Source organism: Humulus lupulus, chromosome 1 (assembly GCF_963169125.1).
Source record: "Humulus lupulus chromosome 1, drHumLupu1.1, whole genome shotgun sequence".
Lineage (NCBI taxonomy): Eukaryota > Viridiplantae > Streptophyta > Magnoliopsida > Rosales > Cannabaceae > Humulus > Humulus lupulus.
The window spans coordinates 186,068,134-186,090,124 of record NC_084793.1 but is presented as its reverse complement, the minus strand read 5'-3'; the positions used below and the strand labels follow the sequence as shown (position 1 = coordinate 186,090,124).

General features: G+C 35.4%; 1 protein-coding gene across 3 annotated transcripts; it reads left to right on the top strand.

The window, feature by feature from the left end:
- The first annotated feature begins 4,035 nt into the window (after window positions 1-4,035).
- Window positions 4,036-19,072, top strand: LOC133801305 (uncharacterized). 3 transcript variants are annotated; one of them, XM_062239478.1, is made up of 10 exons: window positions 4,044-4,520; window positions 5,242-5,313; window positions 5,394-5,518; window positions 5,631-5,791; window positions 6,332-6,401; window positions 14,694-14,748; window positions 15,858-15,941; window positions 16,923-16,961; window positions 18,115-18,161; window positions 18,583-19,072. In XM_062239478.1, exons 1-10 carry the CDS (start codon window positions 4,314-4,316, stop codon window positions 18,680-18,682), a joined length of 960 nt encoding a protein of 319 aa, XP_062095462.1. In that variant the 5' UTR covers window positions 4,044-4,313; the 3' UTR covers window positions 18,683-19,072. The 3 variants fall into 3 exon arrangements, with proteins under 3 accessions (XP_062095474.1, XP_062095468.1, XP_062095462.1); XM_062239484.1 differs by lacking the exon at window positions 18,115-18,161 and having other exon boundaries at window positions 4,041-4,520; XM_062239490.1 differs by lacking the exons at window positions 14,694-14,748; window positions 15,858-15,941; window positions 18,115-18,161 and having other exon boundaries at window positions 4,036-4,520.
- Window positions 19,073-21,991: the final 2,919 nt, after the last annotated feature.

Here is a 21,991-nt window from a genome sequence, read left to right as displayed (position 1 = left end):
GTGTCGGCCTACATACCTCTAAACCCTAAAGTATCATGCAAAATAAACAAGGATCAAGTCAATCTTTGATTAAAAACAAGTGTTTTTATTCAAACAAGTCAGTTGTTTTAAATCAAAATAAAGCAAAGCAAGAAAATTCAGACAGATTCATCAAAGACATAAAGATTGGGAGATAATACTTACCCAAGAGAAGATACGCAGAGTTGATGAAGAGTTGGAGAATATCACTGCTCAGAACTTCCCTGAAGTGTGCACATAGGTCAGGGATATGGTGAGTGATTCCCTACTTATAGCCTCTCAGGCTAACCATATTTTTAGGAATTTAAATTCCTTGAAAAATATATGGTATTGTTAGAAATTCAAATTCCTTGAAAAATATTTTGTATTTTTAGGAATTAATATCCTTGAAAAATATATTATATTTTTAGGAAACCAAAATTCCTTGAAAAATATATTAGATTTTTAGGAAATTAATTTTCTTTGAAAAATATTATTATTTTTAGGAATTATAATTTTCCTTGAAAAATACTATCGTTTTTAAGAATAAAAAAAAATTCTTGAAAAACAAATTATGTTTTTAGAAGTCGAATTCTTTGAAAAATACGTGCTGAGAAAATTATCGATAGTTGGTAAAAGTACTACGTAATGCCTCGAGGGACTTTGCTGTTACAGTACTACTACGATATGTTTCTCAGGCCAGATCAAGTTTACGGTAATGTTGAACATAGTACGATAAACTTGGGGGGCAAATGTTATCCCTTAAAATTCAAGAGATGACGTGGCGAATGAGAAAGTGGCATGTGGAATCACAAAGTATTTAAAAAGACCGATGAACGAAGATGGATAGGTCCAGGACCTATAGGGAATTCGACCAGGCCTAAACCCCCCTTGAGGTGGTCGGTCTGGCCCTAGCCCCCTAGGGGTGGTCGGCCTGACTCCAACCCCTACGGGTGGCTGGCCTAGCATACCTAAGAGCCACATGGGGTGGTCGGCCTAAACTCCCAAATACACTTCGCTGGATAAAGTTCACGCTCGTTCAAGCTGAAATCAATAGGCCTAGCACCTAGAAAGTCAACAGGCCTAGCACCCAGAATATCAACAGGCCTAGCACCCAGAAGAATAACAGCCTAGCACCCAGAAGAATAATAGCCTAGCACCTAGAGGGTCATTGGGCCTAGCACCTAAGTCTCATGGAACAACCAAGACTTAGTGTTTTCCCAAAGGTTTCAATCATGCATCGTCAACCATGATCTAGAGAAATGATGAGAAGACCCACAATCTCATAATCATGGGGAGGGGGATACGTATCTCCACTACCCAATGATCGTGTACCAAACCACGATCCCCAGTCTAGCTGATCATGTAATAGCCCCTAGGTACTATAAATAAAGGACCCAATGCTTCATTTAAAGGGGACAAATCTTTTTGAAGAGAGGGACTTTTGTGGGTCAATCATTTGATTAACTTCTGGGACGAGTGAACTCTTTAGTTCATCTTTGTAATAGTCGGTTGAGTGATTCAATTCTAAAGACTAAGTGAATTAGGTTATTACTGCTCATTAGAACAGGGCTGAACCACTATAAATTTATGTGTGTTTTGTTTAGATATTTGTAGTCTGTCGTATATTTATATTTATCTCGTTCAAAAAGTGTCATATGTCGTACATACGACCGTTGGCCGATTTCATAGGTCAACATATGGATAAGGTGCTTGAAAGGTTCTCCATGGAGAATTCAAAGAAAGGTCAGTTACCGACCAGACATGGAATTACTCTTTCCAAAGAGCAATGTCCAAAGACACCCTAGGAAGAAGAGGACATGAGAAAGTATCCTTATGCTTCAGCGGTTGGGAGTCTAATGTATTCTATGTTGTGGACTAGGCCCAACATATGCTATGTAGTGGGGATTGTAAGTCGTTATCAGTCAAATCCTGGTTTGGAACACTGGATTGCAGTAATGCACATTCTCAAGTATCTTCAGAGAATGAGAGATTATATGCTTGTATATTCAGGGGGTGAGTCAAACCCTACTAGATACACTGCTTCTGATTTCCAATAAGACAAAGACAATCGTAAGTCAACGTCTGGGTCAATGTTTACTCTTGGTGGAAGAGTTGTAGTATGGAGAAGTATTAAACAATCCATCAATGCAGATTCAACCATGGAAGCCGAGTATATAGCGGCTTGTGAATCAACTAAGGAAGTGGTTTGGCTTAGGAAGTTCTACACTGTTCTAGAAGTAATTCCAGATATGGAGAAGCCACTAATCTTTTGCTGTGACAACAGTGGAGCAGTAGCTAGCTCCAAGGAATCTAGAAGCCACAAGAGAGGAAATCATATAGAAAAGAAATACCATCTTGTAATAGAAATTATGCACCAAGGTGTTGTGACAGTTTTAAGATAGCGTCGGAACAAACCTAGTAAACTCTTTCACCAAGATACTTTATGCAAAGTCGTTTATGGGTCATGTACGCAATATGGGTTTGAGAGAGATGACTCACTTGTTTTGAGGGCAAGTGAGAGATTATTAGGGTTTATACTTTAAAAGCATGTGAAAAGATATTTTATTGACTTTAATAAAAGTACAATTTTATTTTATTTGAATGTTATAATTATTTTTTGAATAAATATCATAAAATTCTATATTCATTTATGAGAATATGATATTGTATTAGTACAAGAGAATTAATATCATATATAATTAATAAAATATACCTCTGCTAGGTTTATTGCTTATATCCTGTTGTTGATTGAATTTATCTCGTCCTTGTGTTAACTACTTGTTTAAGGGCTTAATTAAACTATCATGTTTTAAGTTTCTACAATAAAAGTAAAAGCACTTTTGGTATTAACCTGACTATGGGTCTCGTTGGCCTAGCTTATAATTTTTGGGTTTTTAGCTTCTTAAAAGTACTTTTATGCAGAGTCACTCATTTTGGATTTAGATGGAATAACTTTTATAGAGTAAAAGCTCAAATTTTGAAAGAACTTAATCATGTTTATCAATAGATTTTAAAAAGCTAAAAGCCAAAATTTGACTTTTAGAAGCCTTCCCAACCAAACCCTATTTTTCCCGTGGACTTAGACTCTCTTATATATTTTTTAATTATCATATTCTTGTACAAGTAATACCACATATAATTTTCATATGTTTATAACTAGGACCATAATCTAGTAGTTTGTTCTTTAACTTGTATTTAGGTGTCTAACTCATTTCTTTGAGTTGTTAAAAAAAAAATTCATTTTAATGAATTATTAAATAATTTAATATTTAAAAAGTAATCGATCTAAAATAATTAATTCAATTCGCACTATTGCAGATTGGAATAAATTTGAGTTATTGTGCCGATTGGATTAGATCCAAAATCTGAAATCCACACTTAGTGTTGATTGGATATACTAGAAATAAAATAATGCTGATTAAATTGGATGAAGAGCCTTAATTAGTATCTTGTAATTTAAAAATTAGTATAAAATATTATCTTATTATTGATGGAAATATAATTATGTGTTACTTTGTAACTTGTGACTAAATTTGAGCCAAAATACAAAAAAATATATTACTTAAAAATTGGTTAAAATACAACTATATATATTTATTTTTTTGTAATTGAAAAAATATATTTTTAAAATGTGTGTTTCTGAAATAAAAATATGAATTTATAGTCTGAAAATATATTTTTGAAAATGTGATTGGTTTCTTACCTGAAAACTATTTTTGAATTTTAAAAAACTGAATATGTAATTAGTAAGGAATCTGAAAATATACAAAAGTGCTAGATTTGCAGAGATTTTAAGATACAATGATTTAAAATAAGAAAAAACATTTTCTTGTTTTTGATTTTAGATCACAAAATTAAAATACTGATTTGAATTTTATTTTCAAAACCATTTTACCGATCAATTATTCATGTAAGTACCAATTTTCAATTTTTAAAAATGATAAAATGGATTCTCATGTTATACCAATCAAACCCTACAAATTTTCCGAAACAAATATCCACCCAAAAAAAATCCACTAATAAATCAAGAGAAAATGCTACGAGGCAGGCATTGACGGAAAGGCGCGCGGGCGATTGGATTTGTGCCACGTCACAAATTCACAATAGGACTCACTGGGGATCCACACATAATCATTGACCGGTCCGAAGCCAAGCCTTCATTTCTGCAATTTTACCGTTGGAGATAAGCAGAGAGAGAGAACGAAGAGTGTTGTCAAGAAGGCATGGGTGCCTGCAACCAAATCAGGAGCTCTATCGTCATCTCACTTTTGATAAACAAACATATTAATAGTATTATTATATAGAAGAACTCCATGAAAGCAGTGGCGTTGTCATCGTCATCGCTGATCTTTTTATTGCCATCTACTGCTTCCATCAATGGCGTCACTTCTGGCTGCTTCTGCTTCTGCTATTCGTCTTCTTCCTCTTCGATTTCGGTTTCTAACTCCATTAACAAGTACAATCTCTTTATAATTATGGGGCGGAGCAAGAAGTTTCCTTCTTCATCCCCATCTCCCAAGGTAGCTTCTCTTCTCTTCTCTCCTTTACCTTTTCGATTCAATTAACTTTTTGGAATATGAAAGTAGACTTGAATGGTGTTTTTTTCTTTATTTATCTTTATAATAAAAATCACATTTGAAAGGGAGCAATCTTCTTAGGATTTAGTGGTGCCTCTATCTTCTTGACTGAATGATTTGCTGGTTTATAAAGAAATAAGGTTATAGAGTAGAGGTCCCAATTTTGAAGTGTCAGCAGTGGTAATGCGTACGTGGTCTTAACCCTGCTAATACTCTCTTCTGGGTTGATAACAAAGAAGCCTAGGTCAATCATAGTGGTGGCCGGTGATTACACTAAGCGAACTCTCTTTTTCCCTTCGTGTTACTAAATTGATCTCACAGTGTGAAAATAGGAAATTTTAAATCGCTTTGTAATGTGGTCATTTTGGCCAACTTCCTGTCATGTTGCATCGTTACACTAAATTTTGCACCAAGTTATAATGGAGAAATGAGATATGCTTCATGAGTAGAGATTCTTTTGTATGCATTGCGAAATAATAGAATTGTGCTTGAAGATGGACTCAAGTATTTCTGTTCAAACAAGATACAAAAATTTTCGGTTTGGAGTAGACAGTTCGAGTTTGTTTGAAAATCAAACTGGAAAATCATTGATATCAAATTTATAGATATGTATGTACTGAATATAGCCAGTTTAGACATTCTTTGACAGACTTTTTGCTACTAGGGTTCCGAACCAACTCCTCCGAGAATCACATCAAATGTCAAGCAGAATTTGCAGTTTTTAAAATTATGGAAGGTGCTAACTACAGCGACATCTAAAACAGGTATTAAATAATTTTGTTTTAGTCTATATCTTATCTGGTGAAGATCTTGTAGGAATTCCAAAAGAGAAAGTCTGGCACACCTAAGCCTGCTACTAGTTACCGCAAGAAAAAGGTGGAGAAGGAAGATCTGCCTGAAGATACGGAGTATTATCGTGATCCAACCACAACCCTCTACTAGTAATATTTGTTATTCTTTCCAGGTTCTTTGCGTGCACATCTATTCTTATTTTCATCCATTTGTATCTCCTTGGACAATGTTGCCCTCTTGTTTGCTGAATTTGCTTGACAGTACAAACCAGGGTTTAGAAACTGCTGTCCCTGTCTTGTTGGTTGATGGGTATAATGTTTGTGGCTATTGGGCAAAGCTGAAGAAATATTTTATGAATGGAAGACTTGATATAGCTCGGCAAAAGCTGATTGATGAACTTGTAGCATTCAGCTTGTTGAGAGGTTTTAATCTTTCTTGCGCTCTATTAGTAAGGAAATTCTGTAATGATATGCAAGGAAATTAAATGTTAATGAGTCATGTGTACATCTTTTTATGCTCTAAGGAGTTTTAATAGTTCTGTCTTGCTGTATACATATTATATATATATATATATATATATTATATTAAGTTTTGATTCTTTCATTACCATTATCTGCCATTGTAGCTGAGATGATCATCAATGGTGACAAAAAAAAAATGATAGGGGAAACTTTTTTATGAGTGGTGTCATTCATTATACTTTTTTGAGAAATCTGCCTTTTGATATATTTTTCCTTTTTATTGCTATTCAATCCAACAGAAATTATGAGGACATTAGTTTAGAGCTGGAAAAGGTTTACTATTCCATAATTTTTGAATAAATTTGTATATTATCTCCAACAAATTGAATCAATGTTTCTCATAATGCATAAACGAAACAAACATGGATTTCATGGTTGCTTTTTGTTTGGTTCATATTCTGATCGCATTTCCTCACCCAACTGGTCTTGAAACATTTACAGAAGTGAAAGTGGTAGTTGTATTTGATGCTATGATGTCGGGACTCCCAACACATAAGGAAACGTTTGAAAGGTATTTTATATAAACTTTTGTTATGCTCATTCGATACCCATTTGTAGTGAAATTAGGAGTGAAACATGGTACTGCAGTTTATTTCTTACTGAATATTCTTTGGTTTACATCCAGTTTTATAGTCAGTCTAGGTTAAACCTTATACGGTTATATCTATTTATTCTAGGACAGGAAACAATTTGAAACAGGGAACTTTACATCATTAGTGCAATGCCAAATATGTGTTGCAATGCTATATTTTAGTACAATAACTTTAAAAAATCTTTAAACAATTCCAACACTCCATCTTAAACTAGACTAGACATTCCATGTGCCAAGTTTGCCGATTAATTTTTAAGAACATAGGTCTTCCAAGGCTCTTATTAACCACAGCTTGTTCTATAGTGGACACATTAGACATTCAAATCTCACTTTTTTTTTTTTTAATAAAATGTCAATCCGCGTCAATTTTTTTGTTCATTCATGATGTGTAAGATTGTGAGCAATACTTATCACATATTTATTGTCACAATAGAGCTTCATATGATATTCGGTCTCGGTAGTCATACAATGTTCATTTGCTACTTCAAGTTCTTTTAGTACCCTATTAGCCATGTCAACTCATAAACTCCTTAAGCTAATGTTCTAAACACTACTTGCCACAACCAACTATTTTTAACTTCTCCAAGTTACTTAACTTTTTCAAACAAAATCTTTAGAATGAACCTACTTTGCATCAAAAAAAGGTTTCAACATTCCTCTTAAAATTCTTCTTCAAATAGTCATTACCTATAGTTCCTCTCAAATATCTCAAAATCTGATAAACAACTTCCATATGCACTTCACATGGTGCATGTATAAACTGATCGATTGCACTGGCAGTAATGGCATTATTTCGTATTTTATGAAAAAGGTAAATGAGTTTTCCCCCTAGATGATTCTCCCTTTTATCAATTGGAATACTATTCTCACTTTCTCCTAGCTTCTTGTTTGGATCCATGAAAGCCTCTATGGGTTTACAACCCAACATACTTGTCTTTTTTTAGAAGATCCAGCTAGTCTTCATTCTTCAATTAATATCGGTCAAGGAATAGACATCCCAATTTTGTTCCTCATTATTTCCATACCTAGAAAACATATTAACGTACCCAATTCTTTATTTTCAAACTCATTTGCTAGTATTTTCTTTAACATCACCTCATCTCCATCATCTATGATTCATAATATGCTACACATAAAAACAATGAGAACATTAGCATTTTTTCCTTATGCTTGAAGAACAAGGGATGGTCTGTTTGAGCTAAGACTATAACTTGTTGTCACTTAGCTTTAGTAGGTGATCGGAGTCGAGTCAAACTAACTATTCCCTATATTGTTTTAGAAAGTATTTCTTCTTCTTCATTTTCCTACAAGTAACAAACTGTTTATCACGCAAATACCAAGCAAGTGGAACTATAGCTTTGTTCACAAACACAACCTAGATCGCATTGAGACTGTCGTTCTCAAGCTCCCCCCTCATTGCAAATTTGTTGAATGATTTACAACAACGTGAGGATAGTGCTTTAATATCATACAACAATTTCTTCAATGGGCAAATTTGTCCAAGTTTTCTTCCTCATCAAATCCTAGTAAAAGATCCATGTATACCTCGAATTCTAGGATTTTGTTAAGAAAGATATTTGATAAGCCTAGGACTTATTAGATTTACCAAAGAAGAAATAAATAGTCAATAGTTAGTAGACATTTATTTTAATGTGTAAATTGACATTTATGTTCCTGAGTTGTTTTAATTCTTTTGATTAGTTTTATCCTAGGTGGCATGAGTCTTAGTATAGACCGATGCCTTTAAATAGTATAGGGGGAATCTCTTTTAGGGATTATGATGATGATTGTAATGTGAGTCAGCTCAATAGGAGAGACCAAATCTCTAGAAAGTTTGGAATAGGAGAGTAGAAGCCTCTTGAACGCTTGGGATTGTAATTTGGTTGAGTTGGAATAAAAGTTTTTCTGTAAGGGAATTCATCTACTGTGTGTGCAATTTATTCATAGATTGTTCTAATCTCAGAAAGTCTATCAAATTGGTGCGGTGAGCTCCGGACATAGTGCCCAAGAAAGCTGGGGAGAAAGGAGATAACCCATCCATCATGGAGGGCGAAATGGCAGCTCTGAAATTGGACCTCTCGGCAGTCAAAGATTCAGTCCAAGAAATGGGACAGCAGATGCAACAACAACTCCAGGCCTTCCTAGACAACCATGAACGATCAAGACAGCAGCAAGAACCTCATGGGAGTTCCTCAATGGTAGCAGATCCGAGGGAAAAGGAGAAGGTCGACACAGGACCACGAACAGGAGACAACCCGACGGGGAGTGCACCACGGGACCAGACAGAGGGAAGTGTGCCACGGGACGGGTCTCATTCGAGCAATACATATCGCCATGAGAATCGGGTGAGGAAACTGATGATGCCAATTTTTGAAGGAGAAAATCCAGATGGGTGGATCTTACAAGCTGGGTGTCATTTTTCCTATCATAACTTGGATGATGAGGAGAAAATAAAGGCAGCCTTCATCTCGTTTTTTAGAGACGCTTTATTATGGTATCAATATGAGAGCAAGAAACGAACTATACTCAGTTGGGAAGGATGAAACGACTAATTCTTCGCCATTTTCGGGACACAATTTGGGTCACTTTATGATCAATTTTTGGTTTTTCGGCAAGAAGGTTTAGTGGCTGATTTCATAAAGGCTTTCATCAGGTTGTTGGCGCCTTTGGATGACATTCCAGTAGAGGTTCAACTAGGTACTTTTCTCAATGGGTTACAACCATCAATCCGAGCAAAATTACGAGTCTTTGCGGCCAAGGAATTTGGATGAGGCCATGGGCACGGCCCAGGACATTGAAGAAAGGATGAGAACGACAAACCAATTTCGACAGAGGACTACTAACTACCACCGCACCAGCTTTCAATTTTCGAACACATCTTAAGAAACTCCACCTTTGGCCAACTTTGTGCAACCGCGCGGGGATGTGAGGAGGTTAACAGATACAGAAATTCAACAAAGGAGGCAGAAAGGACTGTGTTGTAAGTGTGACGACAAATGGTCACCGAGTCATCGCTACAAGAAGAAAGAAATGAACATGTTAATGGTCCTTGAAGAGATAGATGATGCTCCTTCAGATCAAGGCTCAGAAGATACCTTGGAAGAATTGACAGAGTTGGAGTCGACTGAAGTTGAAAAGGCTGGTTTGTCCACTAACAAAACCAGGTGGGTTCTTGTGACGTGGAAATTTTGATAAATACAGGTGCAATCCATAATATCATATCTACCGAATTAATATCTAAGATGTGCATTCCCGTGACAAAGACCAAGGAATATGGAGTAACCATGGGCAACGAAGACTGAATGTGAGGGGGTGTGCAAAAATCTGAATGTTCATTTCCAAGGCTTAGACGTGTGGGATGATTTTCTACCTTCACAATTGGGTAGTGCTGATATCATCTTGGGGTTGCAATGATTGTCTACCTTAGGCATGACCCAACCGGATTGGAAGTTACAAACCATGGAATTCAAGGTTGGGCTGCAGAGTGTGGTTATTCAGTGAGATCCTTCACTTGGGCGCTCATTAGTATCCCTTAAAACCATGCTAAAGACCTTACAAATTTAGAAGCAATGTCTGGTATTGGAGCAGAACCACATTAGTCAGAGGAAGTTGCCCCAGAATTTTTATCAGATATTTTGGAGAAACATCACAGTTTTTTTGCCATGCCTAAAGGCTTTGACCGGCACGCCTACATGAGCACACTATCACCCTCTAGCCAGGAGTTCCACTCGTTAGTGTTCGTCCTTACCGATACCCTCACTTCCAAAAGGAAGAAATGGAAAAGCTAATTTTTGAGATGCTGGCAGCAGGGATAATACAACCCAGCAACAGTCCATTTTCCAGCTCAGTTCTCCTTGTAAAGAAAAAAGATGGGTCTTGGAGGTTTTGCATCGATTATCGAGCATTAAATCGAGTGACAATCGCAGATAAGTACCCAATACCTGCTATTGATGAATTACTTGATGAACTTAATGGTGCTTTAATTTTTTTAAAAGTGGATCTTAAATCATGTTATCATCAAATCCGAGTACGGAAGGACATCCACAAAACTGCTTTCTGAACACACGATGGCCACTACAAATTTCTAGTAATGCTCTTCGGCCTAACAAACGCCCGAGCCACCTTTAGTTGCTCATGAATGACATTTTCAGGCCATATTTACGGCAGTTTGTGCTCGTTTTCTTTTATGATATCTTGGTATACAGCAAGACAAAGGAGCTGCACCGACAACATCTGGACACCGTTTTTTCTGTAATGAGCAGCCACCAATTATTTGTCAACGGAAAGAAGTGCGAATTTGGCAAAACTCTGAATGCTTATCTGGGACACATCATTTCACAGCAAGGTGTCGCTGTTGTTCCTGAGAAAATTAGTGCCATGTTAGAATGGCCGATGCCTCACAACATCAAAAAGCTGCGGGGTTTCTTGGGACTCACGGGGTACTATTGAAAATTCGTTGCCAACTACACCAGAATAGCACAGCCATTGACTGATCAACTAAAAAAGGATCAGTTTTTGTGGGGTAATGAAGCTGAACAAGCCTTTCGCAGGTTGCAAGAAGCAATGACCACGGTACCAGTTCTGGCTCTACCTGATTTCTCCAAGCCCTTTATTATCAAAACAGGTCATGGGTTGGATGCTGTTCTGCTTTAAGAACAACGACCAATCGCCTTCTTCAGCCCGATTTTGGGCGCACAAGCTAGGAAGAAATCCATATATGAGAAGGAGCTTATGGCTATTCTATTTGCCATTTCCAAATGGCGTCCTTACCTTTTGGGCCGCATAATTTTGGTAAGAACGAATCAACAAAGTCTGAAATTCCTCCTTGAACAAAGTCTTGGGACTCACGGGGTACTATTGAAAATTCGTTGCCAACTACACCAGAATAGCACAGCCATTGACTGATCAACTCAAAAAGGAGCATTTTTTGTCGGGTAATGAAGCTGAACAAGCCTTCCGCAGGTTACAAGAAGCAATGACCACAGTACTAGTTTTGGCTCTACCTGATTTCTCCAAGCCCTCCATTATCGAAACAAATGCTTCAGGTCATGGGTTGGGTGCTGTCCTGCTTCAAGAACAGCGACCAATCACCTTCTTCAGCCAGGTTTTGGGCGCACAAGCTAGGAAGAAATCCATATATGAGAAGGAGCTTATGGCTATTGTATTTCCCATTTCCAAATGGCGTCCTTACCTTTTGGGCTGCATATTTTTGGTAAGAACAAATCAACAAAGTCTGAAATTCCTCCTTGAACAGCGGGTCATTGGTTCGGAATATCAAAAGTGGGTGTCAAAGCTTATGTGGTTGATGCTCTTTCTAGACAGGTTGATGGGTTAACTTTGGATACAATGGTGCTTACGGAATGGTAGATTTGGCCTGAATTAGCTGCTGAGTTGTCGACTGATCCGATGTTGACACAAATTCTGGAGGATATTCGATCATGCGGAAAGGTTCACCATGGTTTCCATTTGCACAAGGACCTCCTCCACTATAAAATCAGGTTGGTCATCCCAAAAAAATCAAAACTCATCCCTAGAATTTTGGAAGAATTTCACAACACTAGTGGGAGGACATTCAGGCGAGCTGAAGACATACAAAAGCCTGACAGCTGAACTGTTTTGGGAGGGGCTGCATGACGACGTTCACCATTTTGTTTAGTGTTGCACGGTGTGCCAACAGAACAAACTCCTCAATACCTGGCTAGCGAGGTTGCTTGAGCCGCTCTCTCTTCCAGCACAAGTATGGGATGAAATTACGATGGACTTCATAGAAAGGCTCCATAAATCAGAGGGTTGGGATTCGATCTTTGTGGTGGTTGATCGCCTATCAAAATATGCTCATTTCATCAAGCTAAAACACCCTTTTTCTCCCCCTTCTGTAGTTGAACAATTCATGAAGGAGATTATCTGTCTACATACATGGGTTCCCATTGTCCATTTCGGATAGGGACAAAAATTTTCTAAAACAAATTTTGGAGCCATCTCTTTAAGCTACAGGGCACTATCCTTAAGAGGAGCACATGGTCCATTTCGGATAGGGACAAAAATTTTCTAAAACAAATTTTGGAGCCATCTCTTTAAGCTACAGGGCACTACCCTTAAGAGGAGCACATTCTATCACCCACAAACCGATGGGCAATCTGAAGTACTTAATAGATGCTTGGAAACCTACTTTCGCTGTTTTAAATGCAAGCAGCCAAAACAGTGGTCCAAATGGCTGGCCTGGGCCAAATACTCCTACAACACTTCCTACCATACTTCTCTCAGGAGTACACCCTTTAAGGCTTTGTATGGAAGAGAGCCCCCAGCCCTCGTTCCTCACAAAAAGGGTACTGCAGTAGTAGCTTTAGTGGAAGAAATGTTGGAATCACAAGATGCCAGCCTTGACGACCTGAGAATGCATGTGTTACGCGCCCAATATTGGATGAAGATCCAAGCTGACTCTAAGCGACGTCCTGAAGAATTTGCCATCGGTGACAAAGTCCGCTCTAGAATCCACCCGTCTTCCATGTTTCTCAGCTCCACCGAGCTATTGGTACTGCCCCATCCAATCCAACAATTCCTCCACAATTAACTTCAGATTTAGAGCTCTTGGTCTACCAGAAGCTGTACTAGACCAGCGTTTTGCTACCCCAGATGCCACAACTCCCTCTGAAGTTCTCATCAAACGGACGTCACTGCTTGATGTCAGTGAAGAAATAAATTTCTACTTGGGTCACAGAACAATTTCTACTTTTTCACCTTGAGGACAAGGTGAAAGTTCGTGTGGGGTATTGATAAGCCTAGGACTTATCTGGTTTACCATAGAAGAAATAAATAGTCAATAGTTAGTAGACATTTATTTTAATGTGTAAATTGACATTTATGTTCCTGAGTTGTTTTAATTCTTTTGAACAGTTTTATCCTAGGTGGCATAAGTCTTAGTATAGACCGATGCCTTTAAATAGTATAGGGGAATCTCTTTTGGGGATTATGATGATGATGATTGTAATGTGAGTTAGCTCAATAGGAGAGACCAAACCTCTAGAAAGTTTGGAATAGGAGAGTACAAGTCTCTCGAACGCTTGGGATTGTAATTTGGTTGAGTTGGAATAAAAGTTTTTCTGTAAGGGAATTCATCTACTGCGTGTGCAATTTATTCACTGATTGTTCTAATCTCAGAAAAGTCTATCAATTTTCATAACATCAAGTTGTGATTTCCAATCTAGAATCTCTGCCAGTGATATATAGAATTCAAAAATGTTTAATTTAGCAATAAATGCAAACATTTCTTGATAATCGCTGTTGTAAATTTGTGTGAATCCTTTGGCAGTCAATCTTGCTTTACAATGCTTTATGTTGCGATTGGAGTTTTACTTCATTTACTTGAATATGCTCAGTTATGTTGAAATTTAGAATGTTTTCATTAGCATGAAGACTTCAGACCATGTCCTTGATACTTTAGCTTTTAGGATCAGTGGTTCTTTACAAGGTTTGGAGGTTTAACATTTTTCCTCTCCAAAGCCCCCTAATACATTCTCAATCCTTCCTATGATATCTAATCTTTTGTTGGTTCTTCGTTCTAAATTTATTTATGTGTTGGGTCCTCCACTATACTTTTATCTTTGGCCAATCTATTTCGTCATTCTTTTCAGGCTCGCATATATGACCACCCATTCTTCTTATGACTGAAGGGATTGTTGAATTATTGATCAAATTAGGCGCACATCTTATCAATTTAAACTTTTGGTAGAAATAGACTAGCATCCACGACAAAGAGTGCTTAGATCTTAATGTCATTAGCCAAAAGAGTTGGAATTCTTTGTGATTAAGAATATAAAAAAATTCATGTTCAAGAAACAAAGTTGGAGAGAACTTTGTGTTCCATTTTGACTGGAGCAATGATTTTAAAGTTTGGTTAAAGATTATGTTCTTCGTGAGGAATACGTTTTGTGTTCACGCTGATCCATCCTTGTAAAGTGCATCAAGTTTTAAATGATACGCTAAATGAATGATTGGTTATTTCCTTTTTCTACTGGCAAATATGCTTACATTTCTCTTGATTTTTTTTTTATTTCCAAATTATGTAATGGATTAATTTGTATTTAGCAGATTGGTTTCTCTCTCTCTCTCTCTCTTCTGACATGGTCTTTTTGTTTTTGTGACATGGTTGTTTTGTTGGGATTTTTAAAATTAGTTCAAACTTTCTAATTCCGTGGGATTACGATATTGCAGTGTTGATATAGTTTTCTCAAGTGAAACGTGTGCTGATGCTTGGATTGAGAAAGAGGTAAGAAGTGAATTGAAACTGTAGAATTACAAATGATTCTCTCCTGAATAGTTAATATTTTGTGCACTTTGAAACTCAATTGATTGACCAACTTCTGATTTTGAGTTGTTGACAAAGTCACTTTTAATTCAAATTTCACAATGTTACCCTTGAATGCCCAACAATTACCCAATGTTACCCTTGAATGCCCAACAATTACCCAAAAGTCCTTGCTACAAGTTGACTTTGCCTGGAAATGAGTTTTTTTTTTTTTTTTAAATTTCTCAATTAGTGGAACTATTCCAAGCACAATATTCATACACATTGCTAACACCATTTCTTATTACAAACCAATCAAAAGGAGTTGGACAAAGTATTTGGTATGAGAAAAGAAATTGTAAAATAATATTTGAACAATTTCCACCTCTTAGAACACTATAGTCATTGTATTTAATAATTTTCCAGCTTACAATATGGTTGATTTTTATGATACTTGTTTAGAATGAAGGGTGAGTGATGTAATCAGGAATGCAGAGGTAATGAGTAATTTGACAAATATTTGAATGCTAGGGGTAGCGCTGCAATTAACTGTAAAGTTAGAATGCTCTGAACTGGAAACATTTTTATTTGTAATAGAGGTGTCCTTTCATTTAAGCTTTCTAAATGTACCATTGATGACAATCAAAAAATTCCAACCCTTTTCAAAAAGTTGTTTTTGGAAAACATTTTAGTACAAGTACGAACAGAAATTTAGGTAGCCGTGAGCAAAGAAAGTTGGTGGTGGGAGCAGAGGTTGTAAACTTTGTGTTTTAAAAGACTATTGTTGGGTGAAGTAGAACCTCAGTATGTTTCGATTAAGAAAAGATGTTGCAATGCCATAAAGTTCAGAATTCTTTGTAATGGCCTTCATCTTGTCACCTCAATGCAAGTTAAACGACAAAATATTGCCTTGTTGTAGTTAATAAGGTGACAAATAAATATATAATAATGAGTTTTGAGTATCACTAGACTTGGCCAAGCTCGTTACTCCATTTTCTTAGCATATTCCCTTGGTTTTGTCCATGTCCCCTCAGATATGCAAGTTTTTGCAATCGTTTCAGTGAAATGACATCCATCTTATGCACTGTCAGGTTGTAGCCTTGAGGGAGGATGGGTGTCCCAGAGTTTGGGTTGCAACTTCTGATCATGATCAGCAGCACGCAGCACATGGAGCAGTATGCATTTGTTTTCTTCTTGTTTGAATTTTTTGAGATCACAAAGATTCATTGATTTTTTTTTCTTCTCTAAATTCTACAGTTTTAACAAATGAACAATTGATAACAGTTGAAAGATTCTAAGAAAATTTAATACTTACATTAGTAGAAGACCATCTAATTCAATTTTACATAAATAATATAGTCTGCGTTTGAATTTATATCTGATTGTTCTACTTTTACAAAAGTTTAATTTTGTACATTATTCTATAATTTTTTTGTTTTGCATATTCGTTTAATTTCTGCTCACAAAAGTCACTTGAGAATCTGAGGGACAATTGTTATATTGTTCCCCCCTTAAAAGTGAAATCTGAGATACAATTGTTATATTGTTCTCCCCCTTATATGCGAACCTAAAGGCCGGTTATGTCTAGCATATGATATGCCTTCACATATGTATGTTGGCTCTTTCATTTCTGATATTTTTATGAAAGGTCAAAAACAATGTACTTCAGTAAATCTTTATCATTTACAGTACTTAAATCCTTGTGGTCTCATTTTCTTTCATAAGATCTACAATGTCTCTCTAATCGTTTCTCTTATTCTAGTTCCGTTCACTTTGTTTTATTTTGTATGAAACAGATATGTAAATGAAAAATGATTGGCTATCATTTGTATTACAGCCTAGTCAGTATACAAGAAACTGTACCATTCACTCTCTAGTTTTATCTCTCTCTCTCAAGCCAAAGAGAAACACTCTTTCTCACTCAAGCCAAAGAGAAACTCTTTCTCACTGAGCCGCATTTCTGTTTCCTTAGGGGCCAAAGGTCCCAAGTTCACGCCGCCATTTGTACGCTTGTGATTTCTCTGATTCTAGGTGTTGGGGGTGCATGTGACTTACCAATTTGGTTTGCAGATTTGTTATTTTTGCTGCTGCTCCCATATTTGTTGAACATCCTGATTTGCTTAGTTAAATTTCTTTTTATTTGATGGTTATTACAGGGAGCCTTTGTTTGGAGTTGCAAGGCACTGGTTTCTGAGGTGAGATTCAATTTTTGTCATATTTTTTAGACTAAATGGTGGCTAAAACACCCAATGTTTTCAAAATGTTGCAGTTTTTTACCCATTCTTTTTTTTTTTGCAGTAAATATACTTAATGTTTTTAAAATGTTGTACTTTTATACTTATTTTTTAAAATTATTTTGAAAAATAATAAGAAAGTTTATGAAAAAATATAGGATTTTAGTTATTTTTAAATTTTAAATTATTTTCACTTTTAAAATAATAAAAACAAAATTAAGATTAGTAAAATTAATCAAAATAATTAAATTTATATTTTTCCTTTACTTTTTTTTTAAAAAACTTATATTTTAAATTGATAAAAATATACAAGTTTTTAATTATTTTAAGTCATTGTTATTAATTTTAATAAAATATTTATTAATGTTTAATTTAAAATAGTTATTTTGAGAAAAAATAAGAAAGAGAAAATACTTTAAAAGTTAAAACATAATTAAAATTCTATGTTTTTCCTTCGTTTTCTTATTATTTATAAAAATACTAAAATATAGGTTTAAAAGTACAACATTAAAAAAACATTGAGTATATTTGCCTTAAAAAAAAATATTGGGTATGGAAGTGCAACTTATTGAAAACATTGGGTATTTTAGTTGCCATTTACTCTATTTTTTTATGCAAATTCTTATTGTTTGATTTTTGCGTCCCATTGCTTGTACAGTTGTACCTGGTCAACTGTGTAAATGAGGGATAACTTGTTATAATTTATCAATCTATCAAATTTATTGTGGAAACTAGTAAGAATCATGTCAAACCTAACTTCGTTTTGCTGGATAGACCTTTTGTTGTTCATTGTCATGAAATCTTGTTATATATATATATATATCAATTATAATCTACCTATAGATTTATATACAGATAGTTGGAACCAGTTAAGAACATTGTTACGCTTACCAAGATCCCTATGGTACTCTTTTCCGATTTAAAACATTTCGAGTTGAATTATGAGTGTCAGGTTATTGCAGTATAGATGTTCTATTGGATTTGAACACGAAGAAAAAACTAATTAACTTGATCAAGAAATTTAAGTTGTTTATATTGATTAGTTTCCATTCTCATGAATTAGTCCTGCAAAATACCATGAATTCTTATGTTATTTTGATGATTTCGTTAATAGATTAAAGCATCGAAGAAGGAGGTTGAGATGATGCTCCAAGAACATAGGTGTGTTGTACATCTTCATGAGAAAAGAGCTGCTGTGTTTTGAAGCCTTTTGACTTCTGAACTTGGAATTCAATTAAAAAAAAAGGGCAAAGAAATATTGGTTGTTAATCAAAGATTAAGAGGATCCATCCCACCACGATAGATCAAGAGGATCACATGTTTATCACATTGTGTACTTGCTGACTTAATGATCTTTCTAGTTCTAATTTATTAGTGGCTTACCATTTAAATACATATTTCATTGGGCATCAGATCTCAGTTACTGGAGTTCTTGTTCTCGCCAATCTTTGATCAAGTCAAATAAGAGTGTTTGTTATGATCTTGATTAAGCTAAAGCTATTCAATTTCAATATGCATTAGACAAAATAAATGCCAGTGACAATTGATGCAACTGCTACTGATTTGTGGCCTACCATTTCAGATCCAGTTCTTTCCAAGGTAAATTGTTGAAGCACAATCTTGATTCGGATGTAGTAGACGCTCTCAAAGATCTAAGGAGCAAGCTGTCCGGACCAAGTTGAAGTAGACCTAGATGGACTATTCTGCTTTACACCTTGCACAGTAGTTACATAGACAGAGGTATCAGTTGCTACTTGACTACATCACTAAAAATTAGAGCGTCCATGGTAATCTGATAAAAGGGGAAAGGTGAATTTTAATGGAGAAATTCTTTTTCCCTCATATTGAATCTTCAACTGTTTCTTTAGTTTTCTTTGTTCGGAGAAAGCTAACATCAAACACGTTAGTCATGTCCGATGCATTCTCGCGCGCATCCAATGGGTGTCAAGGATGTCAGACATGTAGTATGCGACTATTTTTTCATTTTTCCCTTCACGTCTTCTATGTAAATGTATGTTTATACATATGCCTATTAACATTAAAATTAAAATTTTATGTCCACTTTCTATTCATTTGATCTTTAATAGGATTGAACACTTATTATTTGGAGGTATCATTAATTGGTGGAAATGACCCCTTTTGGGGTGCAATTTTTGCACAATGGCCTTTTATAAATACATTTTAGATAAATGACTTCTTTATCATTAAAAGACTATACTTTTACTAATTTACCCTTATTTAAACTTAACATAATTTAAAAAAAAAAAAAAAAAAGAAAGCAGCCCAAAACCCACTCACCCACCCATTCCATCACTTTCTTTGAAGGCCACCCCACCTCCACCCCCACCCTTTCTATGGCAACTATCATGGCCACCAACAGCAGTGCTCACCACCCCAATCTGCAAAACATCCATTAAGTTTATATAGCTTTAATCTCAAATAAAATTTAATAATTTTGTATAGATTAAATGTATAATATGATTGTTATAATATATTAAAATTATTAGGAATGAATTAGGTTTATTTATGTGGTATTTTGGTCATTTTCATGAAGAGAGAAACCCAGTTATCTAGATAGGCTTGTCAAGTTTCTAGACGCGTCATGTATTATCCAACGACTTGCCAAGTTATTTGGTGTCATATTTCCAAATACTGTTTGGAAATTTGACAAGGTCATCTATCCTCTAATTAGCATATAATTTTTATTATTTTTAAATTTAATTAATACTAATCATTTATATTTTTTAATTTTTTTTCCAGATTTTATCAAAAAATATTATAATATTTTGATAGATTGTGGAAAAAGAATGAAGACTTGTGGAAATATATTTCAATTTGCTCACGATCAAGAGCGAGTTTCATACGAGCCAACATAACTTAGTTGAACAGATTTATGAAGTTACAGAAATCAATGTCATCTAAAATAATTGCAGTAAACAAGTATAACTGGTTAATTGAATTAAAAAATTATAATAATTTGTTAGTTAGATACTAGATGACCTATTGAATCTATCAACACCATGTTTGGAAATTTGATACCAGAAAACCTGTCTGTAAATCTTTCACCTGACACCTTCTTAAGAAATCTGACATCTGACAACCTGTGTGGAAATTTGACACTAAACGTATTGTTTAGAAATCTGATACTGATACCATGTTTGAAAATTCAACAGGTCATTGGGTAATAAGTGACACCATGTCTGGAAACTCAACAAGGTATCTGGAAAAACTAGGTTTCTCCTTCTGCGAAAATGGACAAAATCACAATTTTTTCTTCTTCAAATTTTCAAGTTTTATGTTCCTAAAAACCCTACAAATAAACTTAATTCATTCCTAATATTTTTAATATACTACAACAATCATATTATACATTTAATCTTAAAAAATAACATTAAATTTTATATAAAAAATAAACCTATATAAACTTATATTTCAAATGGATGTTTTATAGATTGGAGGTGCCATAGTTATGGATAGATCAGAGGGGATGACCTTCGGCATTGGTGGTTGCTGGAGAAAGTGGTGGATGGGTGGGTGAGTGAGGAAGAAAATTCTAAATTAGGGTTTTTCTTTTTTAGTATTCTTTATTAAAATATTATTTTAAATAAGGGTAAATTGGTCAACACACTAACTTTAATAACTAAAAAGGTCATTTACTAAAAAAGTTTTTTAAATAGGTCGAAGTACAAAGTGGGCGTAATTAAGAGGCCAATTTTCCAAGGACCCCTTAAAATGACATGTCATGAGGAAGATAGTGTAACGCCCTGGATACCCAAGACCATTCACTGTGTATTTAAAATAGTACAAGGCTTGCTAATCAAGTTGTTTGGACATAAACGTGCTACTAAGGTCAATTAACGGATTATGGTTAAAATATTTTGATCGTAGAATAAATGTTTTTCATTAAAATATAAGAGTTTGTACACGGGATCCCAAAAATGTGTTTTCAAGGAAATTACAACCCTCAAAATAAATACAACTGAAGCCAGCCTAGGTGGAAAAATACAATTTGGCTCTTGATAACTCTACAAAATAAAGTTATTTTACCACTTTTTATGTGCTAATTGTTGCTTAATTCTTGAGTTTTAATTGATTTATTAAGTTTTGAAGTAATCTTGAATTTATTAGGTTTATTTTGATTTTATATGTTTTTGGGTATTTTTATAGTTATATTATTGTAAAATGTTATAGTTTAATTATTTAAAATTAATATTGTTAAGTTATGAGTAAAAAGATGCAATTTTGAGCTTAAATGTTTAAGTAAATTAAGTTTTAATTAATATTTTCATGAAACTTTTGTTGTATATTTTATTATTGAAAATATTTAGTTTTAATTTAATTTATATTTATTTTTGTAGAGAATTTGTTGCATGTTTTTGCTCTTGAAAAAGCAAAAAAAATGAAGGAATTATGGCAATTTTGAAGAGGAAAGGAAAAAAATGGCACATAAGCCTCATCAGCCCACAGCTCCAGAAACTGTGGGCCTCCTGCCCAGCTGTAAAGGCCCAAACGCAGACCCATCCCACGCTCAGCATGCCTCCACACCTTCAGCACCTTTGCCCAGCCGTACAACAGCTCTTGCCCAGCCCCTCCATTCCGCCTGCAACTCCCAGCCGAGCACCACGTTGCCTCCCAATTAATCTCCCAGCCAGGCCCAAAGCCCACTCCAGCCCAGCCTCCTGGGCCCGCCAGCTGCTCCACCATTTGGCCCAAAAGGACCCCAGCTTGCCCAGCCCACCTGCCCTCTTCCTTGCTGCTGCTCAGCCAGTGCCACAACCCAGCCGGTCCCCCAAGCAGCCAAACCCAGCTTTCCCTGCCCCCGTACACCACGCCTGCCTTCAGCCCAACAGCCCCTTTGCCCAGCTGCTTTAATTTTCCTTGAGCCCATAAATTACACATTGTCTCATTTGTCCCCTTTGTCTAAAAATGTCATATTTTTACCTCACTTTCTACACATTTTACCAACAAATCATCATTACACCCTATAATTT